The 25,907-nt window shown below is 35.0% G+C and overlaps 1 protein-coding gene across 1 annotated transcript; it reads left to right on the top strand.

The window, feature by feature from the left end:
* The first annotated feature begins 72 nt into the window (after positions 1-72).
* On the top strand, positions 73-22,825 carry LOC111398431 (biotin carboxylase 1, chloroplastic). The gene is made up of 17 exons (XM_023025332.1): positions 73-252; positions 380-459; positions 1,259-1,581; positions 2,354-2,495; positions 9,227-9,325; positions 9,455-9,511; positions 12,650-12,721; positions 13,339-13,428; positions 13,601-13,660; positions 13,934-14,119; positions 14,224-14,316; positions 14,579-14,660; positions 20,180-20,286; positions 21,186-21,261; positions 21,829-21,875; positions 22,027-22,089; positions 22,576-22,825. Exons 2-17 carry the CDS (start codon positions 409-411, stop codon positions 22,630-22,632), a joined length of 1,605 nt encoding a protein of 534 aa, XP_022881100.1. The 5' UTR covers positions 73-252; positions 380-408; the 3' UTR covers positions 22,633-22,825.
* Positions 22,826-25,907: the final 3,082 nt, after the last annotated feature.

Here is a 25,907-nt window from a genome sequence, read left to right as displayed (position 1 = left end):
CATCCTCCTTAATTAACTCAAATAATACCTTCTAAATGTTATTGTGTAAATAATGGCGTAAGAGAGAGAGGCTACAAAATCAACCCCTTCGGCGGAGCATTCGAAGCTCACCAGTCCACTTCCTCGTTTTCATCGGCATCCTTTCCTTCATAACTACCCCCCACGCCACCCTACCCCCACCCACTCTTCGTCTCTCTCTGAAGAAGAAGAAATCTTGTTCAGAATTTTATTATTTTCACCTCGCGTTTCACGGTACCGGCTCAATTAGTAGATATAATGTGTAGTGTGAAGATATTGGAATGCTGATTTATCGTCGCATTGCTTTCGTTTTGATTTTGCACGTAATGGGTTTCTGATTTTCTTTTTGTTATTCGTTTAGGAGGACGATTTGATTGGATTAGTCTGAAAATGGATTCTGCAGCCATGACTTTTTGCAATAAATCTATAAGCTCAACTCCCGTAAGTTATCATGCTTTGCCTTTTCAATATTTATTTTCTCAATGAAGATCTTAAATGTGCAGTTACTCTTTTGAATGTCTTATATGAACACTTGGGTATATACTATGCACGAGTAAAATTACAATTTAAAAGGGCATTTTGTCAAATATCCACCATGTATAGAGCTATTTGGATGGCCAGTTCTTAACAAGTGCTGTTTCTGATTTTATCTTGTGAGTTATAAGTACCTCGAGTTGAGGAATTCAAATTACATTGCATTTCTGGTTTTTGACTCTTCAGTTCTGTGATTTTCTCCTCACTAAATAAAGAAAACAAATCTTTTTTTTTTTTTTTTGTAATTATTTGCAAAAAACACTGTGCTTTTGTTTTGGAAAGAAACTATTTTAATACTTGCACGTTAATGAGAAAAAGGCTTGAAGATCACTATTTACGGATTTTGTGGATAAAGTAGGCTTCATTTTTAATATCCTTTTTTGTAGTTTGGTTTCATCGTTATGATTGCCAAAAGTTATTGTCTTTTTCTCAGCTACATAGCTCTCTGAAGTGAACTGCTGTTTGATATGTTGTTTAGGCTGTCAAATTATATTCTGATTACAGAAGGATAATAGTTTATGTAGCATCTAATGAATCCTAATTAACTAATTCTCATTCCTATAAAATTTTTCCAAAGATATGTTATATGTGTTTTGTCACATTAAGAATGTTTGGATACCTTTTTGGTGACTCCAGCTTTCTTTTATTGGTTACTTTATGGTTTCATAATTGGGAGTTAAAAATTCTATTTTACTTTTCTTGGAAGGGTTTATTCATGGGGAGGACTATACAAATTCAAAGCTCCCAGTGTAGCTTTGTCGTAGGAAGTAAGGTTAACTACCCTCGACAGAGAGTTCAGGCTTCTCGTGTTGGTAGATCTAGCAAACGTGGAGGCTCTCTTGCTGCTACATGTGCTAATGATAAAATCCTAGTGGCTAACAGAGGTGAGATTGCTGTTCGTGTGATTCGGACAGCTCATGAGATGGGGATCCCTTGTGTTGCTGTTTACTCAACCATAGATAAAGATGCTCTTCACGTGAAATTGGCTGACGAATCTGTTTGTATTGGAGAAGCGCCAAGCAGTCAATCGTAAGCCATCAAAATTCTTATATGTTTTGTGTTTTTCATTTTTTGGCCATATATAACTAGTAAAAATACAATTGAAATATTTTATACGCAAGTGAACATTATGTAAATATGATTTCAGTTAGCAGTTGAGATCCAGGGCCTAAGTAAATGTTTGAGTGGACTTATTTTTAAAAATAAGCCACATCCACTGGCTTATAAATAACTCCCAAATTAAAGTCATTTAAATTTATCCATGCATGCAAAGTATTCCTGTCGTCTCAACATTTTCCTCCATCCTTCAGTAATTCATAGTGCATCAGATCTGTATTATTAGGTGGCACTAAAGATATTCTCAACAAAATCTGGGATGAAGGGCAAAATATTATCTACCTCATCCCCGCCTGTACTCAAATTGAAGCCGGAGATTGCCAACTTATTTTGGACTTTTTGCACGAAGTCTTCAATATGGTTAATGGTTTTTAGCCTATGTTTGGCTCTTGTTTATAAACTGTTTTTAAACACTCAAGTTATTTTTCATCCATATATTTCGAGGAACCCACATGTATTACCATTCTCCACCACTCATTTCTTTTTATTTATAATTTAAACCGTTTGGAAACACTTCCAATCACGCCTTTAGCACCTCTTATTTGTAGTAACGTCTTGCATATGCATTTTAATAGTCAATACAACTGTTGTATAGTTTCTACTTGATGACAACCCGGCGTGTTTGTATTAAGGAGAAAGTAAGAATCCTCTCTTAAGGCATCATATTTCTTGACCCTTTTTTCAGGTATTTATTGATTCCAAATGTATTATCCGCTGCCATCAGTCGTGGATGTACTATGCTACATCCTGGATATGGTTTCCTTGCTGAGAATGCAGTTTTTGTAGAGATGTGCAGAGAACATGGTATCAACTTTATTGGGCCAAATGTAAGTCCTTTATAACAAAATTTTATGCTGCTACATGTGCTAGCTATTTATTCTTAAATCTTGTCAAAGAGCATGTATGGTATGCTGAGTTCTCTCTGGTTCCAAACTGTATCCACCAGCATGACTGGTAAATTCTATGGCCACATTATACATAGATGTTAGGGTCGGGTAATGGTCAACGGCTTGTAAATGGTCCTTCTTCGTTAGAGACATGATTGATTACGTCATAAATAACTTTCCTTGTATAGGCGTAATTGATTGCTGTCATTTTATATTACCCAATTGTAATTTTGTTTCCTTGTATATTCATGTAAATATCTACAAATAAAGGACGGAAGAAAAGAGGAGATCATTTAGCAAATTGGCATGGTATCAAAGCCCTAATTTTTTTTTTCCGAACCCGTGTTTCTGCTTTGGGTGTTTCCAGAAGCCGTGGTTGGTCGTGATTGTCTCTCATGGTTAGGCCATTGTTGTGTGTGGTTGGTGGCTTGTTTCTCATAGTTGACACTCTATCCATCGGAGTTGGAGTTTCTTGGTATTGCTCTTCTAGTGTTGTTTCCTTTTTTTCTTCGTGAAATCGCATCTGTGTGTGGGGTCAAAGTTTGCCATCATAAGGTGTAAAAGTTTCCGGCGCCATCTGAGTTGGGTCCTAAGGTTTCCGTCGTGAGTTTGCAGCTGGTTTCTGGCGTCGTCTGGTTGCAATCGAAATCGGGAGTGTGTTGTTGGGCTCGCAACCTCACTGTGGTTTGATATCACCTTCCTTGGTTATTGGGCTGTTTTATTTCAATTATTGTTGGGTTAATTTTGTTGGAATTGGGCTGTTTTATTTTGTTTATAGTTTGAGCTGATTTTGTTGGATTTTGTGTTATCGTGTTGATTGGATATTAGTTGGGCAGAAGTTATTTGGGCTATAATTAAATTTTGGCTGGACTGTACAAGGTTTAATCGTCACAACTGAAAAGAATGAGACTGTTGGGAAGAATTATTCTTCATGGTTTATTTCAATTATTGTTGGGTTAATTTTGTTGGAATTGGGCTGTTTTATTTTGTTTATAGTTTGAGCTGATTTTGTTGGATTTTGTGTTATCGTGTTGATTGGATATTAGTTGGGCAGAAGTTATTTGGGCTATAATTAAATTTTGGCTGGACTGTACAAGGTTTAATCGTCACAACTGAAAAGAATGAGACTGTTGGGAAGAATTATTCTTCATGGACATTTCATTTTCAATTATTGGTCGATGGCAAAGGTGATTTGTACGGACATATTGATGGAAGTCTTCTGCCTCTTGATCAAGAGAAAGATAAAGAAAAGTGTTTTGCTTTGAAAACCAAGGATTCTCGACTTATGGCATGGATCATCGGTTTGGTTGATGCGCATATTGTTTTTAATCTTAGACCTTACAATTCATCCCATACTACGTGGGAGTTCTTGAAGAAAGTCTATACTCAAAGTAATAATGCTCGACGACTTCAATTGGAGCTTGAATTGGCGAATTTCTCTCAGGAGTCACGTTCCATTGAAGAATATTATTCAGGATTGTTTAATCTTTGGACCGAGTACACAAATATTATCTATGCTTTGGTTTCAACGAACAGTTTGAAGGCTGTCCAAGCTGTGCACGAAGTCACCAAAAGGGATCAACTTTTTATGAAATTGAGAACTGAATTTGAATCCATCCGGTCCAACTTTATGAATCGCGAGTCTATTCCATCATGGATGGTTGTTTGGGTGAATTACTAAGGGAGGAGCAGCGTTTTATCGCTCGTACCTCTTCGGAACAACAACAAAATCATGCAGCACTGATTTCTATTGCTTATGTGGCTCAAGGAAAACTCAAGCCTTGGGGATATGTCTGGTATGCAGTGTTATAGTTGTAAGGAGTTTGGTCACATAGTTCTTCAGTGTCCCATAAAAAGTTTGCAATTATTGCAAGAAGCCTGTCCATGTTATCAAGGAGTGCCTCACTCGTCCTCCACGCAAGATTGGAGCAAGTTATTTTGCTGTTGCCACTTTAGCCTCTAGTTTTGCTCCGCCTCCTATTCCTGTTCAAGTTTTGTCCTCTCCCAGTCCTTCCCAAATTCCTATAACTCGTTAGATGATTCAACAAATGGTTATCTTTGCTTTGTCTGCTTTGGGTGTCTCAGGTAATCCACCATCTACTCGTTCTTCTTGGTTATTAGACTCAGGTGCCTCTAATCATATAACTCACGATCCTTTGGTGCTTAGTAACCTCAGACCATATGTTGGACCTTTCAATAGACACATTGCAGATGGTAACACTTTACCTATCTCGACCGTGGGGATATATCACCAGATTTGTCTAATGTTCCAGTCTCTCCTAATTTATCAACTAATCTTTTATCTATCGGGCAACTTGTTGATAATAATTGTACTCTCTTTTTCTTCTTCTGGTTATGTGCCAGATCAGGTGTCTAGAAGGACGATCGTAAAGGGGCCTAAGGAGGGGCGTCTCTTTCCTATTTCACCAAAGCCTGTTCCGTTTTCTTCTTTTGTTTGTAATTCTGCAACTTTAAATATTTTTAATTAGCATAAGAAATTGGGACATCCCAATTGGAATGTGCTCTAACACTTGTTAAACTCGGGTTTGCTTGGTAGTAAAAATGCTGCTTTGGTTATCTCTCTTGATTGTGCTTCATGTAAACTCTAAGTAAAGTTTTACATATTTTCAATATTAATCATAGTGATGTATGAGGTTTTGCACCTGTGGTATCATATGTTCATTATTATAAACACTTTGTTACTTTTATTGATGATTTTAGTCGATTTACATGGATTTATTTTCTTCATGCAAAGAGTGAGATCTTCTCTGCTTTTCAAACATTTCTTGCTCTCACTGACATTCAATTTTGCTCCTCGATTAAAGTCTCAAGATCTAATTCGGGAGGTGAATATATGTATAGTGTTTTTCAATCTTTCTTACAAACCAAAGGTATTATTTCTCAGCGATCTTTATCTATCGGGCAACTTGTTGATAATAATTGTACTCTCTTTTTCTTCTTCTGGTTATGTGCCAGATCAGGTGTCTAGAAGGACGATCGTAAAGGGGCCTAAGGAGGGGCGTCTCTTTCCTATTTCACCAAAGCCTGTTCCGTTTTCTTCTTTTGTTTGTAATTCTGCAACTTTAAATATTTTTAATTAGCATAAGAAATTGGGACATCCCAATTGGAATGTGCTCTAACACTTGTTAAACTCGGGTTTGCTTGGTAGTAAAAATGCTGCTTTGGTTATCTCTCTTGATTGTGCTTCATGTAAACTCTAAGTAAAGTTTTACATATTTTCAATATTAATCATAGTGATGTATGAGGTTTTGCACCTGTGGTATCATATGTTCATTATTATAAACACTTTGTTACTTTTATTGATGATTTTAGTCGATTTACATGGATTTATTTTCTTCATGCAAAGAGTGAGATCTTCTCTGCTTTTCAAACATTTCTTGCTCTCACTGACATTCAATTTTGCTCCTCGATTAAAGTCTCAAGATCTAATTCGGGAGGTGAATATATGTATAGTGTTTTTCAATCTTTCTTACAAACCAAAGGTATTATTTCTCAGCGATCTTGCCATTCTACCCCTGAACAAAACGGGGTGACAGAACACAAGAATCGTTATCTTCTTGATATGGTTCGAACCCTTTTGATTGAGTCTTCTGTTCCCTCTCGTTTTTAGTGTGCTGTTGTGCATCTCATAAATCAATTACCTTCTCTCACTCTTAATATGGCGGACTCAAAAAGGGTATGTTTGTCATGATCCTATATCACAACGAATTCGTGTTTCTCATAATTTTTTTTTTAGAAAAACAATTATTCTTTAGTTCAGAGACTGCGGTTTTCCCTCCTATATTCTTTGTCTTACCGGATTTTCTTTCAGAATCTCGGTACAAGTTGAGCCTTGTTTGTGCTCGCAGGGATACTACATCTATTCCTTGTCTGGATCTTCTTTCTCAAACGATCCTCCCAAGCTTCTCTGATCCTCCACCTACAATGCCAGATCCTGCACTAGATGATTTGCCGCCTCGTGTCCCTCTTCGTCGTACTTCTCGTGTTACTCGACCGCCAGATAGTTATGGTTTTTCCTTCCATAGTTCTAGGTCTGCTACACTTAATTTGGTTTCTATTCCTTCCTCCTATAGACTGGCTATAGAATATGAATGTTGGCAACAGGTGATGAAAGCAGAACTCGAGGCTCTTGAGGCCAACCAAACTTGGGACATTGTGCCATGTCCATAGACTGTGAAATTTATTGGAAATAAATGGGTATATTTCATTAAACTTCGTTATAGGGCTCGATTAGTTGCTTTGGGTTATCGTCAGGAGTATGGAATAGATTATGACGAGAAATTTGCTCCTATGGCAAAAATGACCACTGTTCGTCTCTTGTTATCGCTTGCCGCTTTCCAATCATGGTCTTTACATCAAATGAATGTGAAGAATGCATTCCTACATGGAGACCTCAAGGAGGACATTTATATGAAACTTCCATTTGATATGCCTCTTTCCTTAGCTAACTCTGTATGTAAGCTAAGACGCTCTTTGTATGGTCTTAAGCAGGCACCTTGAGCATGGTTTGACAAGTTTTGTTTCACTTTTTTGAAATTTTCCTTAACTCAGAGTCAGTATGACGCAACTCTATTCCTTCACAAGAGTATTGCTGCATCGTTTGTTTGTTGGTGTATGTAGATGATATTATTATTTCGGGACCCGATCACTCTTATTTAGAAGCTTCAAGAGCATCTCCACTCGGTTTTTTATATGAAAGACCTTGGTCATCTTACCTATTTCCTTGACTTACAAGTTCATACATCACCACATGGTATCTTCTTGAATCAGCATAAGTATGTTCAAAACTTGATCAAGTTGGGTAATTTATCTAAAGTCTCCGCAGTTGATACTCCACTAGAGCTTAATGTTAAATATGTGACAGATGAAGGCGATATTCTTCCAGACCTTACTCTATCTCGGAAGTTGGTGGGGGAGTCTCGTTTATCTCACTATCACAAGTCCGGATATTTCATTCGCTGCTCATACTGTTAGCAAATTTATGGATGCACCTCATAATCTTCATTTGGTAGCCGTCCGTCGCATTATTCGATATCTTATTGGGACTCCTCATCATGGTTTGTTCTTTCCCATGGGGACGTCTGTTGAGCTCACAGCTTATAGTGATACTAACTGGATTGGTTGTCCTGATTCTTGTCAATCTACTACTGGATGGTGTATCTTTCTTAGTAATGCTCTCATTTCTTGATAATGTAAGAAACAAGATTGTGTTTTTAAGTCCTATACTATGGCTGAATATCGCGCTCTGTCAGCCGCATGTTTTGAGATTGTGTGGTTGCGAGGTCTTTTGGCAGAACTCGGTGTTTCTCAATCACAACCTACACCACTCCTTGGTGACAACAATAGTGCTATTCAAATTGCGGTTGATCTTATATATTATGAACGTATCAAACATATTGAAGTAGACTGTCATTACATTCAGGACGCCTCTAATTCCGCCTATAATTCCCAGATCATTGCTTTTCCCCATGTCTCTACTGCTCAACAAGCCGCATATATCTTTACTAAATCCTTGATGCGCCAGCGTCATAACTTTCTTGTCAGCAAATTGATGTTTGTGGATTCCCTAACATCAAGTTGAAGGGGGGTATTAGAGTTGATTGATTACGTGATTTATAACTTTCCTTGTATAGGCGTAATTGATTGCTTTCCTTTTATATTACCCAATTATAATTTTGTTTCCTTGTATATTCATGTAAATATCTATAAATAAAAGACGGAAGAAAAGAGGAGACCATTCAGCAAATTGGCATTCTTCTTTTCTAATATTTGATCACTATATCTATCATGGCTGCATCAAATGTCATCAAATCATATGACCTTCTATCTACAACCAATAAAGAAGCTCCAAATCACTACTAGATCTGTCACATTTACTACTGATATTGACTGTTATGACTCGTTTTTAATCGTTCGGGTGGACCCGTAACTAGATGTGTTGGTGATGCCAGCTAATGTACCATCAAGACTCAACGTGATTTAATAATCATTCAAATTATTATACCACTCAAACCGTACATTCCGCCCCCCTTAAATGGTCCATTACCTTCATAAGGCCTATAAACTATTGCATGCAAAACTCTCAACCACAAGTGATGCTGTAAATATGGTCTTCAGCCAAATGGTTGCAATATCTGGATGGAGGAAGACAAAAGTGGAGTGACTGTTGGGGTGGCTGAGATTGAATGCTGGTGGTAGCCCAGCTGTGTTGTTGGTGAAGGTACAGGGTGCATGTTGAAGGTAGACTAGTGGTGCTGATGTTGGTAATTATATGGGTTGCAGTACAAGCCAACATTATTGTGCGGATCCTGTTAATTTTTAAATTATGGTGGGGTGGTCATTGTGATGGCGGCAATGAAAATAGGGTTTGTTCATAAAGATTATTTGAGGACTAGACGCTTGATTTTAAGCTGAGTGAGTAATATCAACATATTGAAATAGATACATATGTACTCCATCCTCACCTAAACGTTTGTGCCATGGAAAGCTTTAACATTCAATTTTCTATAGTAGTAATTTATTGTTGCTCTGCTTTTATTTTCCCCTTTCAAGTGGCATATTGATCTTTGTTTTGAATTCTGAAAAGTACGGGTAATGGTTTTGAAAGTCTACACCTAAAGATTACAATTTTGAATTTAAAAATATTTCAGCCCGACAGCATTAGGGTCATGGGTGACAAATCAACTGCCAGAGATACAATGAAAAATGCTGGAGTTCCAACTGTCCCAGGAAGTGATGGCTTATTACAGGTATTGCTTTTTATCTAGATTTTGGCATTGTTTTCCAATGTATCTTGGGACTTCGTATCAAATTTACTTTTATTTTGAATACTTTGTGTTTTTTCTTATGCCTTTTTCAAAATGATCTTTGCTATGCAGAGTACTGAAGAAGCAGTTAGACTAGCTGAGGAGATTGGTTTTCCTGTCATGATCAAGGTCAGTTCAACATAACTATTATATTTGAATAATTTTTTCATGGCAGCTCCATATGGGATTGCAGCATCTTTTATCGCTAGCTGAAATAATATTATTTTTGAGGTGGATGAAAATTAGGCGAGCTTAAGACGTATTCTTGATTACAATTTTTCTTGCTGCTTTTGTACTGGTAATGCAGTACATGATAATTTGAGTGCTTTCTGTCTGTCATCAACGATTTATTTTATCCGAATGATATCCTTTCTCTGATGATGTGGTGCAATAGCTTGTTCATCATGTTGACTATGGAATTAATCGAACAAGAACCAGAATTATAGAAGAAAAGAGAAGAGATAGGAAAACGGAGGAGAAATGGTAGGAAGGGTAAAAAGGAGAGAAAAATGTCACGGAGGGAAGTATTTTAGTTTTATTCAATAATTGAAGCGTCTATTACAATACATAATCCCCATTTATATAGGGTATTAAGTAGGAAGCAAATAAGCCCCGGTTTGAGCACCATTCTTTAAAAACTCATTTTTCGTCAAACTCGTTTTCAATCACACATTCTCCCAATAAATTAATTTTACTATTAAATTCAAAACTTTTCTGTACTTTTTAACCATACATTCTCCAAAAATCATTATTACAAAATCTCTATTAAAAAAATGGGGTTCAAACAAACCCTAAATAAATACTAGAAAATCTATAAAAATAAAAACTAATTGCTTTTCTAAAATAAATATTCAAACCTGGTACCTTCAATATTATATCATTACGTGCTCCATCACATGGGAGGCACTGATTTTGGGTTCTTCTTGATTATTGTTTGATAGTTTAAATCAGCTATTGATTTGACTCTCAATGATTCTATTCTTGTCAAATACTTGGAGAACATTGAAAGTGCTTGAAGATCATCTTTTGACAATAATTTTTATGGGATAAGAATAATATAAATTGTACATAATGAACTCTTGTTGTGAATATTACAGAGTAGAAGATCCCATCTATAGGGTTATAAATAACACTAAAAGAAAATATTGTGTGATAATTACAAAATCAACTACTAAGGAAAATAATCCTACATAATTAGAAAAATATAATGGAGATTATTATGAACAATATTTCCATATCTTTAACAATATTTACCTATCTTTAACATTTTGTTTATTATCCCCTACCTATGATGCATGGACGCTCCTACCAGTGCAGCGTCAATGTCCAACACGTGTCAGATCGGTTCATGTCATGTTAGTATTGACCTTTTTAGACACTTTAAGATATGTACTACATGTATTTTTTCTTCCCAATGTAATATATAGTTTTACATAAAGTTATGTAAATAGTTGTACTATGACTATCCTATTGATCCCCCTTGTTCTGAAATAATCCACCGAACAATGGTTACTATTTATTCTATTCTATTGGTAAAAGTGAAACAATTTGACTATCTGGGCAATCTTGACTAGTCTGAGAGTTTATACCACTTCCAAATATTGATTTAAAAGATTTCACGAACAAAAATTAATACTAAAAAAGGAATTGATTTTATTAAAAGATGAAAAAGTATACAAACAGAAGGATAGAATATATAAACTTCCAATTTTAAAGAATTATAAATTAACATGTCCCGAACATGCCCATGTCCTACAATATATAAATTTCCAATTTTAAAGAATTATAAATTAACATGTCCCGAACATGCCCATGTCCTACAATTTTGAGGAATCACGTGTCGGCAAGTCTGTGTTTCTTACCCAAACTTGAATAGATAGTCTCTCCAAACATGGCAAACAAGTCTTATGACTTTTATTTGTTATTGAAAGTGATTTCTTCCTACAGGGTTGGATGAACAAATCTGCCTTGTGTCAAATAGGGCTTGGCCTCTCACTAGGTTGTAATTTATGTCAACCAGATAACCATCATAGGGTTCATTCAACCTTCTTCGTTGAGCAAGTCTAAGAAATTAATCATTATCCATTCCGCTCTAGGTGTAAAACATAAAATGTTGTACTAATTCCAGGTTTTTTCACATCACTGTCAAAGAAGTTGTCTACAATTTTTGTCTGGATTACTATTGTAATATTTTGGATAGACGATCCTAAAAACTCGATTAGGACACGTGTATTGATGAGAACTATTGGAGGATGAAAATGAACTCAAATGTCTTCTACAACTTCTTAAGCTACGATTAAAAAATGAGATTTTTCTTAATGATTTTTTTATCAGTTCATTAAGCTTGCAGTACGAAGAGTCTTGAAATCCCATCGATGCAATTGATTCAGTGTCTTCTTTTGTTAAGAGGTAGCTTAGAAGAATCATCTGTGTGGGTGTATATCGAAACAGAAGCAAAATATGTTTCTGGGCTTCAGTTGGTCATGTTTACTTTTCTTTGTCTTTCCTCTGCAAGGATACGGCATCTATAGTTTAATAGCATGTTTTCTTAAAGTGCTCTAAGTTGCCGAAGGGCTCTTAACAATAATTATGTTATAAAAAAAGAGGGCGAAAAAAAAACAAGATTTTTCCTTATTTGATTGGATCAAAAAGAAACTTTGGGATTGCTGAATCAAAGACAAAAAAAAAAGAATCAATTTTAAAATAGAATCTAAAAATCTGGGAGACAAAGAAAGATGATGTCAAAACATCTAGATATCCGGGAGAGACAGAGCGATTAGCACAAGGAATGCAAGGAAGTAATGATTATTTGTAGACACACTTAGGGATCAGTTTTGCAGGTATTTGCGACAGGTGTAGGCCAAAATTAAGAGTTGGGTAGTTTTTAAAATACGTCATATGTAGATTAGAGTTAAGTATAAAACTTTGATTATTGAAATTTTCAGGTGTTTGCTATTCGAAATACTTAAAAAGAGTTCAGTTGGTAAAAAATGCCTGTATTGTAAAAAAAGTTCAACTAGTTCAGGTAAGCAAGACTCTATCAATGCGTTGCCGCCTGTTTAGCTAGTCATGCTTCATTTGACTCACTTGGAGTAAATGGAAAAGAAAGGAAACAAACTGAATTTTGAAGTAGTTTGGCTATTTTGGCTGTTGATTCATTTGAGCTCCTCATTGTTCCTATATGAAGGTTTATCAAGTAGATCTGATGTGAAGAACCATTAATCATAGAAAGAGTTGTCTAACTAGTGACTAATTTATCTTTTGAAGGCAACTGCTGGTGGTGGAGGACGTGGAATGCGGCTTGCTAAAGTGCCAAATGAGTTTGTGAAGTTATTGCAGGTACTTCTACTTACCTTAAGTTACATTTTTGAATGACTTCAGTGAAATCATAATCAACTGGTTCTTTCCGCCCTTCTTTCTCGTAAACTTAGAAAATTAGTTTTTCCCCTGTTTGCTTCAAAACCGAACTTCTTGACAATATGAAGAGCAGTACAGGTTTAGGTGAGATCTGATACCAGATTATTTCAAGCAGTGGATTTGGCATAAAATGCCATGTGAAACTGTGATGATTCGATTTGTTTGAATGGTTTTTATTTTCCATACTTGATACTATTTGTAATACATTTTTCCTTTTCACAATCTTCTTAAAGGCCACATGATCTGTTAAGAAACTATTTCTCTTCCACATACATAATACTTTCTCATTTTATTATTTTACAATGGCCACTTTCTATATAGCATTTATGCTCAAAAACTCCTTCATATGTCTGAGTTATTTTCGTTTAACGTACTCCACATAGCATTTATTGATCTGCTGCTGTTGATGATACCTATTGTAATTGGTTATTTGGTTACACACAATCACTTAAATTGTATAAAAATAACAAAGTCTTATCTTATTTCCATGTCGCTTCTTTTAAACTATGTTTGGTTTTGTTGTTTAAATCTTTTCATAGCAAGCCAAGAGCGAGGCTGCAGCCGCGTTTGGTAATGATGGTGTTTACCTGGAAAAGTACATCCAAAATCCAAGGCATATTGAATTCCAGGTGCTAAATTATTCTTAAATTTTCCACAAAATAAATCAATTTTTAAAATCTTATTTTGGCATTCTTGGTTGAAAAAATTTAATTTGTGTATTAGTTAAGATTATAATGCTAAATTATTGAACAATCTGGTTCATAATTCATGGATGTAGAGCATAAACATTTGTAATTACAGGTTTTGGCAGACAAGTTTGGTAATGTTGTGCACTTTGGAGAGCGTGATTGCAGTATCCAGGTATGCATAAACTATCTCATAATTCAGTTTTGAGTTTATGGAAGCATGTTGCTAAAAGCTTATGATCTTCTCTCTATTTCTGTCTAAAGAAACTAGACATATTTATTTTTTTCTTTCTGTATATCATAGATAAAAAAAGGGATGATGAGGATTTTGATTAAGCTTATGTTGATTAATAGAGAAAATTAATTTTTCTTCCTCCTTCAAAAACGTAGCTTTCTTTCATAAAAATAGCTCACTGAACTAATAAGTCCATTAAAATCTCTCTTGCAGAGAAGAAACCAGAAGTTACTGGAAGAAGCGCCTTCTCCTGCATTAACACCAGAGTTGCGGAAAGCAATGGGTGATGCAGCAGTTGCAGCGGCAGCATCGATAGGTTACATAGGTGTTGGTACTGTTGAGTTCCTTCTGGACGAAAGAGGGTCCTTTTACTTTATGGAGATGAACACTAGGATTCAGGTGAACAAAATTCATTTTCAGACTATCAATTACTGCAACTACTTACGCTAGCCTTCAGCCATGATTTGCATACTAATTGCTTTCTATTTGGTGTAAAATTTTAGGTTGAACATCCGGTTACGGAAATGATTTCCTCTGTTGATCTAATTGAAGAACAGATCCGTGTGGCTAGGGGAGAGAAACTTCGGTACAAGCAGGTAGAGAATCGGTATTGTTCAAGACTCTTGAGCCCCTGCTCGTCTACCATTAAAGTAGGAAAATGAGTTTTGGAATAGTGAATTTTTGGAGAATGAGTGGTTAAAATATTGGAAAAAAGTTTTGAGATTACGTGCAAAATATTTTATTGTGAGAATAGTTAAAAATGAGTTTGAGAAAAAGAGAGTTTTTGAAATAATAGTAGACAAACAGGGGCTAAATAAATTGCAGTCGGTGGTTGACATTTTTCTTTCTCGTCTATAGGAAGATATCGTCCTTCGTGGACATTCAATTGAATGCCGCATCAATGCCGAAGATGCTTTCAAAAATTTCAGACCTGGACCAGGTTTGTTTGAATTGTGTGCATGCGTTACAAGGACTCAAAAGATTCCTTCTGCAAGACATTTTTGTATCTTTCCATGCACATCTATAGTGATGTCTTCTTTGCACCTTTATTTCACCATCGTATTGCATCTATGATGTAATTATCTTGAACTCGACCTGGATTATCTTAATAAACAGAACTAAATAATTAGATTTGATTAGTTACTTCAATCAGATTTTCTTGTCTAAAATTTGGTATGGGTCTAATAGTACTAAAATATCAGGAGCATATTTCTATTTCAAACATAGAATACAAAATGATCCCACCACTTTGGAATAATTGATCTATATGATGAAATCAATTGTGACCTATACACAATGTAGGACATTCCTATTACAAATAGGATAGAAGTTACTTATTGTTATAATAGGATTTTGTTTCCTTTTCAATTTGGATTTTATTTCCATTTTTAGTTCTTGAAGGTTTCTTAATTCTACTACTTTTGGAATTTAGGTTTTCTTTAATTTTAATTATATTGTTTAGTTTCTTTACAGTGTTGGGCTTAAGAAATTAATTTGCCTATATAAACGAAAGCTTTTATATTTTTCATACACCAAGTCATTGCAATAAAAATATTATTTACACTTTTCTGAGTTTTCTACTTATTTTCAAGAATTTCAATTCTACTTTGTCACTATAGTTGGTATTAGAGCAAGGATTTTTACCTGATCTAATGACTAAGTATGGCACTAGTGGAGTTCGAGCCATCGACGACATACGGAGGTTTGTGAAATCACGGACGGTTGAAGGACGGAGGAAGCCTTCTTTTTTTATTCATAATAATACAACCTAATTACCTCCTTTAATAGTACACAAAAGATATTAAAAAAGGAAAAATAATCATCCAAATTTGCTAATGAATCTCCTACAATCAATCTTAATTACGAGTTGCCTAAATATACAAAGATACTTAAGGAATGTAGAATATTCCCGTATTCTCGAGATTTCAACACTCCCCTCAAATTGGATTGTAGATGTTGATCATATCCTACTTGTGAATGAAATCATCGAATTTTTGTTGAGGTAATTCTTTGGTGAAATGTCTGTAGTTTGTTCCTTTGTGGGAACATACGTCATGCAAATAGTCCACTCTTCTACATTTTCTTTGATGAAATATGTCTACCTCTACATGTATAGTTCGATCATGTTGAATTGGGTCGAGATAGTTTGATTGGAAATTTTATTGTCACATGTAGCTCTTCTAAAAGTTTCTTCAACCCCAGTCCCTTACAAATTCTTTGTGCTATCGCTCTAAACTCGGCTTCAGCACTACTTTTGGTTACTATATTTTTATTTCTTGCTTCTCCATGTTACCAGATTTCCACATACAAAAGTACAATATCAGGTAGGCGACATTCTATCTTCCGTGAAACCTGTTGTTCACTAAATGTGTGAACTGCAAGTGCACAGGTCGCGTTCAAGTAATAGATGAGACTTTTTGAGTCCGAGTCTATCCCTTGAAGAGTATTTATTCCAATTATACTAGAGTTGATTCAAATTAATGATAAAGACACACAATTAAAATCCTTAAAGTTAGAAATGAAAAGAAGATAATTTTAGACTTTTAATTAAAATACACAATTACACCAATGATGAGAATTTGGATTTTAATCGGGTTGGGATTCTAGATTCATGATTCCATTTGATCGTCACTAAATTAATTTCCCAACAAACAGATAAATGAAAAAAATGCTCACTTATCTTGTTAAACCCGATTTTCTTATTTTAGTTAATTACCCCTTTCAAGTGAAATTAACCCTAATCAATTAGTTTAACCTGTTATATCTCTATATCGATTAAACACAATCAATAGCATTAAACATATGTGAAAATAGCTCAAAGGTTATCTAGGGTTAAGATTATATCTCTATCTCCCACAAGAACTTAAAGTTTCTACCATCTCAATCTAAAATGTGCAAGAATTTATCAATAATCACATCACTTGACGTAATCACACAGTGGCCACAATAATGATATTGCACTCAAAACAATAGTAAAAACATAAGAACATAAGCATTAATACATTAACAAGTAAATATAAAAATCATTATAGTTTGGCCAAGCTTCCTCCTTCATCTCAACACCAAAATGTTTAGCCTATTTTATTTAAAAGGTACAAAGTAATAAGATTAAAGAAACACATCACAAAAGTTGAGAAAATATAATGTGAAATATAAGACAGAGAAATAAACTCATCCCTTGGTTGGATTCTTGAAGTTTGCTAAGTTTTGGTCTTGATTTCTCCAAGATTTCTCTCTTTTTTGTGTGATATGTCCTCTTCTTTTGCTTGCCCCCCTTTTCTCTCTCTATGCTAGGGTTTCCAAAAAAATAATGGCAGGAATGTAAGGGTTGAATCTTCATTTAAAATGGCCAAAATTCGTGTCAATAAATTGCAAAACGGTCCTTCAATTTTTAAAACAAAAAAAAGAGATCTGGCTCGGCTGTATGGCACTGCAGCGCCACGGTCCTATGAAAAAACCTGCAGCAACTTCCCTCTTTTTCTCTTTTTACAGCTCAGTCCTTCGGAAATTGCGCGTCCAGCCCCTCAACTTTCATCTTGTCCATTTTAGTCCTTAGATTTTGATTTTCCTTTCAATCACGCCCTCCAAAAATTGCAATCATTGATCCCTAAACTTTCGGCACTTGTACACTTTGGTCCCCAAAGCCATGTTTTTGTGCACTTTTGGTCCTTTCTTTCTTCCTTTAGTTCTTTTCTCCTCCAATTTGGACTTTTAGCCTACGAACACCATAATTATGAATAGAAATCCACTTAATTTCATCAATAATTAGCTCGTTAAAGTGCTACGTGCCCAATCTGCATCTTTGAAGACTTCTACATCCTATCTTTCATCTTTCTTTTCCTGAGGTTCTCTTCAGATATCTGAGTATCTTGTAAACTGTTTCGAGGTGAATTTCCTTTGAAGAATGCATATGTTGGCTTACCATACTAACTACAAATGCAATGTTGGGTCTGGTGTGTGATAAGTAGATGAGTTTACTTACTAGTCGTCGGTATCTGTCCGCATCTATTCAATTGCGAGCATTCTCTATTTTCTTTCCTAATTCAATTGGTGCATCACTCGGTTTACATCCAAACATTCCAATTTTGGCAAGGAGGTCAAGGACATTCTATGTGAGATGTTGATCCTTTTTTTTGATATTTCAATTTCCATTCCTAAAAAGTATCACATTTGTCTCAAATCTTTTACTTTGAATTCAACGACTAATTTTCTTTTGTTTCTCCATTTCTACTATGTTGTCTTCCATCAAGATTATGTCATCAACATATACAATCAAGATTGTTTTTGTCTCATCATCAAATTGTTTGAGAAATATAGTGTGATCTAAATAGCCTTGTTGGTATCCTTGTTTCTTCAATACTTTTGCAAATCTGTCAAACCATGCTCTGGGTGACTGCTTGAGCACATACAAAGATTTCTTGAGCTTACAAACCCGATTCTTCTCGTTTACCATGCGAAAACTTGGTGGTAGTGTCATGTAAACTTCTTCTTTCAGTTTTCCATTTAGAAATACATTCTTAATGTCTAGTTGTTGAAGAGGCGAACCCAAATTCGCTTCTATTGACAAGAGTACTTGGAATGTGTTCAATTTTGCCATAGGTGCAAATATCTCTGTGTCGTCAATGCCATAAGTTTGTGTATATCCCATAGCAATCAGCTGAGCTTTATACCGTTCTAATGTCCCATCAGCTTTATGTTTTAAGTTGAAGACCCATTTGCATCCAACTGGTTTTTTTCTTTGGGCAGGTCCATTACTTCCCAAGTATTGTATTTTTCCAACGCTCGCATCTCCTCCATTACCGCTTCTCTATTTTGGGATTTTCAAGGCTTCCTAAATGTTCTTTGGAGTTTTGGTATAGTTGAGGTGAGATGTGAAACTGCGAAATCTTATAGACAGAGTATTATATGATACGAACTTTGAGATAGGATGAATAGTACATTGACTGAGTTTGTTTATGTGTGTGATGGGCATGTTAGCGTCTGATGATTCTGATAACATTTACGGTGTCGTGGGATTCTGGAGCTACCATTGGTTCCGATTGTTTTGGTACTTCGGGTGTGAGGTTCTCCTTATGCCTTGCTTTCGGTTTCCTTGAGTAAACAAGTATTTTCTTATCACTTTGTTTTTCTGCATCTCTCCTTGTATTCAAATTTCCTCCTATAGATGGCATAAAAGAACTAGGAGGTATAGCAGATTGCATAAAAGAACTAGGAGATGTGATGGGTATTGAGATAGACTCCGGAGGAAGTTCTAAGTTCAAGTACCAATCTTCTCTTAAATTCTTTCCCTAGAGAGGTTTTGTGGAAATATGGGGTATTTTCAAAGAATATGACGTTCAGGCTAACAATGACTTTCTTTGTGGAAGAATCATAATATTTGTATCCTTTTTTAGTAGGAGAGTCCTAGAACACATTTAACTGCTCGAGGATCTAGTTTATTTATGTGATTGTCGAGAATATGGACAAAGACGGTACAACCAAACACCTTGAGGGATAGGTTTGAGCTGAGCCGAGAGTTCGGCAAGAATTTTTGAAATTTTTTGAGAGGTGATTCGAAGTTTAGGGTACGTTTGGGCATTCGGTTAATTAGGTAAGCAAAAGCTAAGATACTGTCTCCTGTGAATCCTTTTGGCATGTTTGCTGTAAACATTAAGGCTCAAGCAACCTCTAGAAGATGTCTATTTTTCTGTTCAACAATTCCGTTTTGTTGGGGAGTTTCAAAACAAGAGCTTTGATGGATTATCCCATTTGTTCGAAGGAATTGCCCCAAATTTGTTCAATTATTCCTTGTCATTATCGATGTGCAGTGTGTAGAATTTGAATGTATTTGAAATTGAGTTTGTATCATGGAGGGGTAATTGATAAACACTAATCGAACATTGAATTTTTCTTTTAAGATATATACCTAATAAATTCGAGTGTAATCGTCAATAAATGTGATGAACCATTTCGTGTGAGTACGATTAGGAATTCGTGAAGGACCCCATATGTCTCTGTGGATCATAGTGAATGGTTTCGGTGGTTTATATCTGGCTTTTGGGAATGATGTTTGTTGATATTTAGCAAGTTCACAAAATTCACATTGAAAAATTATGAGCTTTTTATTCAAGAAAATATTGGGAAATACATGTTTCAAATATTGAAAATTGGGATGTCCCATTCTAAAATGCTATAACAAGATTTCACTATCCTAGAAATAGATGCAGAATCATAAACGACAATATCAAGGTTTCTTAATTCTACTTTTAGGTTTTTAGTTTTCTCCTTTCATAGTTAGAATTAGGGAACTAATTTGCCACTACAAACATATAAACAAAGGCTTGTACACTTCTTCAATCAACAATTCATTGCAATAAAATTATTCTTCACAAGTTTTCAAGTTTTTTAATGTTCTTCTAGTTTTCAAAATTTAAATACCTCTCCCGCACCATTTTAACTCCCTTGTTTTCACTGGAACAGGAAGAATAACAGCATATTTGCCATCTGGAGGTCCATTTGTGCGAATGGATAGCCATGTTTATCCAGATTACGTGGTTCCACCCAGCTATGATTCCCTACTTGGAAAGGTCAGTCAATTCTGTTTATGTTTTGTGTATGTACAATCTCTGATTTTCTGCATTACTAATCAAAGGATAGAGAAAAAGAAATCCTATCTCATATTTTGATGATTTCCTTTTTTTTTTTTATAAGTGATAAGAGAATAATACACATGACCTCTCTCTCTCTCTCTCTCTCTCTCTCTCTCTCTCTATATATATATATGTATGTATGTATGTATGTATGCATGCATGCATGCATGCATGTATGTAACTGGGTGCTGTTGCATTTTTAGCATGTCAGGTCTCTGATTCGGCTGATAGTTGTTCAGAAATTTATCACACTTTTTAATATTTTGCATCCTTAGTTTGTGATTTATAACAATGTTTTGAAATTGGATGTGTAAGAAACATTCAAAGACTGGATTGATATTATCGATTGGCAAAATCAGGAAACTGGCATTTTCATAGATTTAAGCCTGTTGTTAATCTCTTATAATTAAACCCCTGTTTTGACAACTATTAAAATGAGTTATTTATTTATTTTTGCTGAAAATGAGTTCTGGAATAGTGAGTTTTTCAGAGAATGTGTGTTAAAAAGTGGAGAAAAAATTGGGTTTACGTGCAAAATATTTTATTGTGAGAATGCATAATTGAAAATGAGTTTATTGAAAATGAGTTTGAGAAAAAGAGTTTTGTTTAATGGTTGTCAAATAGGGGCTGAATCTTTTTTGGTTAAACTGGAAGTGCATTCATGGTTTAATATTAGATTCACTTGCTTAATAAACGATTGTAGCCACCTAGCCATCATGTACACATCCAAGCAATGTTCTACTTTAGTAAATGTACATGTATAGATATTCTCATTTTCTTTGTGAAGTTAGAGTTAGCTCATAATCGGTCTAATATGTTGCAAAATGTGATTTTAGCTTATTGTTTGGGCTCCAACAAGAGAGAGGGCAATTGAACGCATGAAGAGGGCTCTTGATGACACCATCATAACGGGTAATTCAACTGGCATTTATTTATATTTTCTGTTGGAATTGGATACCTTGATTGGTGACAAGGTATAACATGTGAGTTTGATCCTTTGTCATAAACTCCTGACATTGTGGACTATACACTATAGATTCCAGCTTGGTCAAGAGATCTTGCATGGTTCAAATGATTGGTTAAAATCCATGAAGGATTTCGTCTTTTATAAATTCTTCCTCATCGGTTGCAAAGTCTGTACAAGGGGATAAATAACTTGGTTCCACCCAATGAATGTGACACATCTTCATACCTTTGACTATTTAATTCTGTCTAACTTTTCCTTTTCTTCTCTAAACTTTCTGCTCTTTCCCTATTCGTCCCTTGGCTTTGTCAATAAATCTTTTGGTTCTGCTAATTGTTTCATAGCTGAGTACTTATCTGCACCCTCGTCTTATTTGTTAGGTGTTTTTGCACATATAAAATCTTACAAACTTTTCAAAATTCTCAACTCCTTTCACAATTTGGTCAACAACTGGATTTTCATATTCTTAGCTTTCATATGTATGACTTAACAAAAAAATGTTAAACTTGTGACAGGGGTTCCAACAACAATTGATTACCATAAGCTTATCCTTGAAGTTGAGGTAGGAAATTGACTACTTTTTCTATTGATTTTCTTCTTGTGAAGGCTTCCATTATATCTAAGATCCAAATAGATTTTCTTCCTGTGAAGACTTCCATTATCTCTGAGATCCTCGTGAATTTGAATTTGCATTCGTTTATTTCCATGCACAGGACTTCAAAAATGGAAATGTTGATACTGCTTTTATACCAAAGCATGAAGAAGAATTAGCCCCGGTAAGTAACTATATTGGCCTCTTATATGCAAACTAATTTATGTTTCATTCTTTCTCCTTCGTCGAACCACTAGCCCACCACCAATACCATGTGTGTATATGCAATACCCTAAAAAGCTACACATCTTTCTGTAATGAGTCAATGCCTTAGAATTGGATTAGTTAATGAATAATGATGATGGTGATTGGAATTTCTTCTCATTGGCAATGCTTTTAAAGTGCCTGCTCCTCGAGGTTAAATTTTTTTTACATGATTCTAACCCTTGCATGATATCTGAGAACCCAACAAGATTTCGATTTTCTGTTCTTATTTTTACTTTGATCGTCATCATATCTTCGCCATCCAATACTATCTTCTATTTGCTTGTTCTGTGTGAAGCACTGGCATAGTTAGCAGCTGCAAGTCTATTATAGATTATCTGGATATGCATAAACTCTAAACTTGTATGAACATAACTTCCTATTTCATTTTCACTATGTAATGCAGCCTCAGCAAGATGAATTGGCATCTGCTAAGAAAGAGTTGGCAAAGGCTTCTACCTAAAAGTTTTCTTTTCAGAAGTGGAGGCAAAGTTCCGGAGTTCTAGAATTGGTCCTAAATATATAATTGTTTGTTTGATGCCAGCACATTTTTATTCGAATCTATTATATTTAACTGTAACGAATAAAAATGTTTTATACTTTCCCTGTTTATTGTGAAATGAGATTAAAACCAAGGGGCATCGTTTTTAGCAGCAGATATTGCATTGTTTCCAAGTTGAACCCATTTAATTTTACCTTACCTTTAACAAGATAATTACATAAACCTCGATTTTAAAGACATCTCTTCACTTTTTAAAATTAGCAGAAACTTCCCCTCTTGACATGAGCTTCCCACTTTGCCCTTTTCATAGCTATATATAGAATTATACTTGTTTTCTTATTTTTCTATTTCTCAAAATTAATTAAGCAAAGGTAAGTTGTTTTATTAGTTTGAAAAAGTTCATGTTTTTATATATATGCACATATATAATTATTATTATTATTATTTTTTTTTTTTGGGTTTCATCTTCATAATAAAAAAACTAATTTCCATTAGAAAAATTGGACAAATTAAAATTGATCTAAAAATATTTACTGCGAAAAAGAACCAAAAAGAAATCTTAGCTTTAAACCTTTGATGTCACCTTTTTCATATTATTTGTTGACCAGTTAGATTAAAGTAGCATTGTTCTAACATACATTGAAGAGATTAATTGACAATGGTAAAAAGATGGGTCCCCAATTCCAATACAATAGGGGTCTATGAGTACAAGTCAATTGAACGTTATGAGTCGTAGGTGGATTCGATGCACCTCTCGCCCAGTGGGAAGTAATGAGGCTAGTCATCGTGCAGAACCGGATAAGTAATGAGCACAATTTTCTTAAGAGGGTTGTCTCCTGATGTTGACTTATAAAATTGTACTTTAAATTTTTTAAACCCAATGTAGTATAACATGTAAGGATTTTTAATTAAAGATGAGCTTGTATGTGTGAATAATTGTGTGTTAAATTATAGGCTATCGAATTCGGTTGAACCCAATTAAAGTGATCTAATAAGGTTTCGATTTTGTGATTTAATGTATTCAATTAAAGTATGAGTTTACATATGTGTAGAGATCGGGTCCAAGTCCTAATTCTATGATGGGTCGAATTAGGTCAAAGGGCGTCCCTATATAAATAGGTTATGGTCCCCAGATCACACGCAATTATTATTCATTCTTTACTGCATCCTATCACAGAGAGTAAAAGGAGACTGCTTGTAGATTTGGAAGACTATACTGCGAAATTCATATTGCATTAACCATGTCTGATTCAGGTACGCTTCCGCTTTAATTCTTGTATTTCTTGATGATTTAACATGAAAGATCCGATAATTTAAAACACTAAATTATCCAACAAGTGGTATCAGAATCTTTTCATGTTGAATCATTGAGAATCAAAAATTTTAGTTTGGCTCTTGCAATATATTTTGAAATTTTCAGATTTAACAATTTTTGGTTATATATTTTGTTAAATTTGAAAATTTTTTGCGGTATAATGTTGTTATTTTCGAAATTCGGATTAATGGTTGAGAAAATTTTGATTTGGAATTCGGATTTTTGGATTTAGATTTCAGTACAGATTTAAAAAAAAAAAAATTGAATTTCGCCGGGGGCAACAGGGCTGCCGGGCAGTGCTGCAGCGGGTAGCGCCACTGCAAGCATTGCAGCGTGCGTTGCTGTTGCAGCAGCGCACTGCGGCGCCAGTGAGCGCCCACCACGCCGGCGCCAAGGAGAAAAGAAAGAAAATTTTTAGGTTTCTTTCAGTTTTCTGGTTTTTTTTGGGGGCGGGGGCTTCCACTGTAAATTAGATAAGTTGAGGTCCCTGGTTGCAATTAGGGTTAGGGTTATAAAATTAAGGTTTCAGTCCCTAACCTTTAAGTTATATTAAGTTTTGGGCCTTTAAGTTTCGAATTTAATAATTCAGTCCCTAAGGTTTTAAAATTAATTAATTCGGGTCATTAAAGTTCTGAATTTATAATTAAAGCCCTCAAACTTTAATTACTAGTTCATATTGGCCCCCTAAGTTCATAATTAATTCAAATTGACCCCTAAAGTTTCAAATTTTCAAAATTTGATCCCTAAAATTTTGAATTGGTCAATTTTGGTCCCTAAAGTTTTAAAATTTGTTCTAATTGATCCTCTAAAGTATTGAATTAATTTATTATGGTCCATAAAGTTTCAAGTTTATTAATTTCAACCCCTAAAGTTTGGAATTAATTAATTTTGCCCCCTTAAAGTTTTGAATTATTAATCCTAAGGCCCCTAAAGTTTAAAACTAATCAAAATATGCAAAACTGGTGATTCTCTTTCTCAAATTTTGGTACTAAAGACTCTTTTAAGAGATATAATATTCGAAAGTTAGTTAATTGAAGCAACATGTTGCCAAAGCAACCTCTCTTGTGAAAATTGACTAACTTAGAATGTTATAAAGTGTTTGAGCATGTGTTATTCATGGGAATATTGGTCGGCCCAAAGGAAGATCAATATTTAGCCGAATACACGTACACCTGTGGTGATAAACGTGTGACGATTATTTGGTTTAATGTGTGATCAATAAATCGGTCCAAAGAAAGGTTTATTGATTGACACGTTGTTTTATCGTCAACGTTTGATCACTACGCCAAGAGTACCGCTTACATGTCAATATCTTTGTCCAAAGACTGGATATTGATGTTGTACTTGGTATTTTGTGATGGGCCCTACCACTATTTGATATTATTATTATTTGCATATTAAAGATATTCAAAGTGAGCTACTCATAATAATCGTTCTCTAATTCAGTTTTAGGTTCTGCTGCTAATATCTCTGCTAGCATCAATTCAATTCCAATGCTAAATGGCACAAATTTCAGGGCTTGGCAAGAGAATGTGATGATTGTTCTTAGAGTCATAGACCTAGACCTTGCTTTACGAGTCGATCAACCTGCTGCACTTACTGATAAGAGTACCTCTGATGATAAGAGGGAGATGAAAAAGTGAGAACGATCGAACCGCATAAGCTTAATGGTCATGAAGCGTGCTATTCTAGAAGCATTCCGGGGCACTATGTCCGATAAGGTGACTACGACTAAGGGTTTCCTTGAGGACCTTGAGAAGAGGTTTGCCAAGAATGAAAAGGCTGAAACAAGTACACTTTTGGCAAATCTTGTCTCAATGAGGTATAAAAGGAAAGGAAACATTCGGGAGTACATTATGGAAATGTCTCACATTGCTTCAAAACTAAAGGCGCTCAAGTTGGATTTATCTGAAGACTTGTT

The sequence above is a fragment of the Olea europaea genome, chromosome 1 (genome assembly GCF_002742605.1).
Source record: "Olea europaea var. sylvestris chromosome 1, O_europaea_v1, whole genome shotgun sequence".
NCBI lineage: Eukaryota > Viridiplantae > Streptophyta > Magnoliopsida > Lamiales > Oleaceae > Olea > Olea europaea.
The sequence above is the reverse complement of the archived record's forward strand: the minus strand, read 5'-3'. Positions and strand labels throughout refer to the sequence as shown.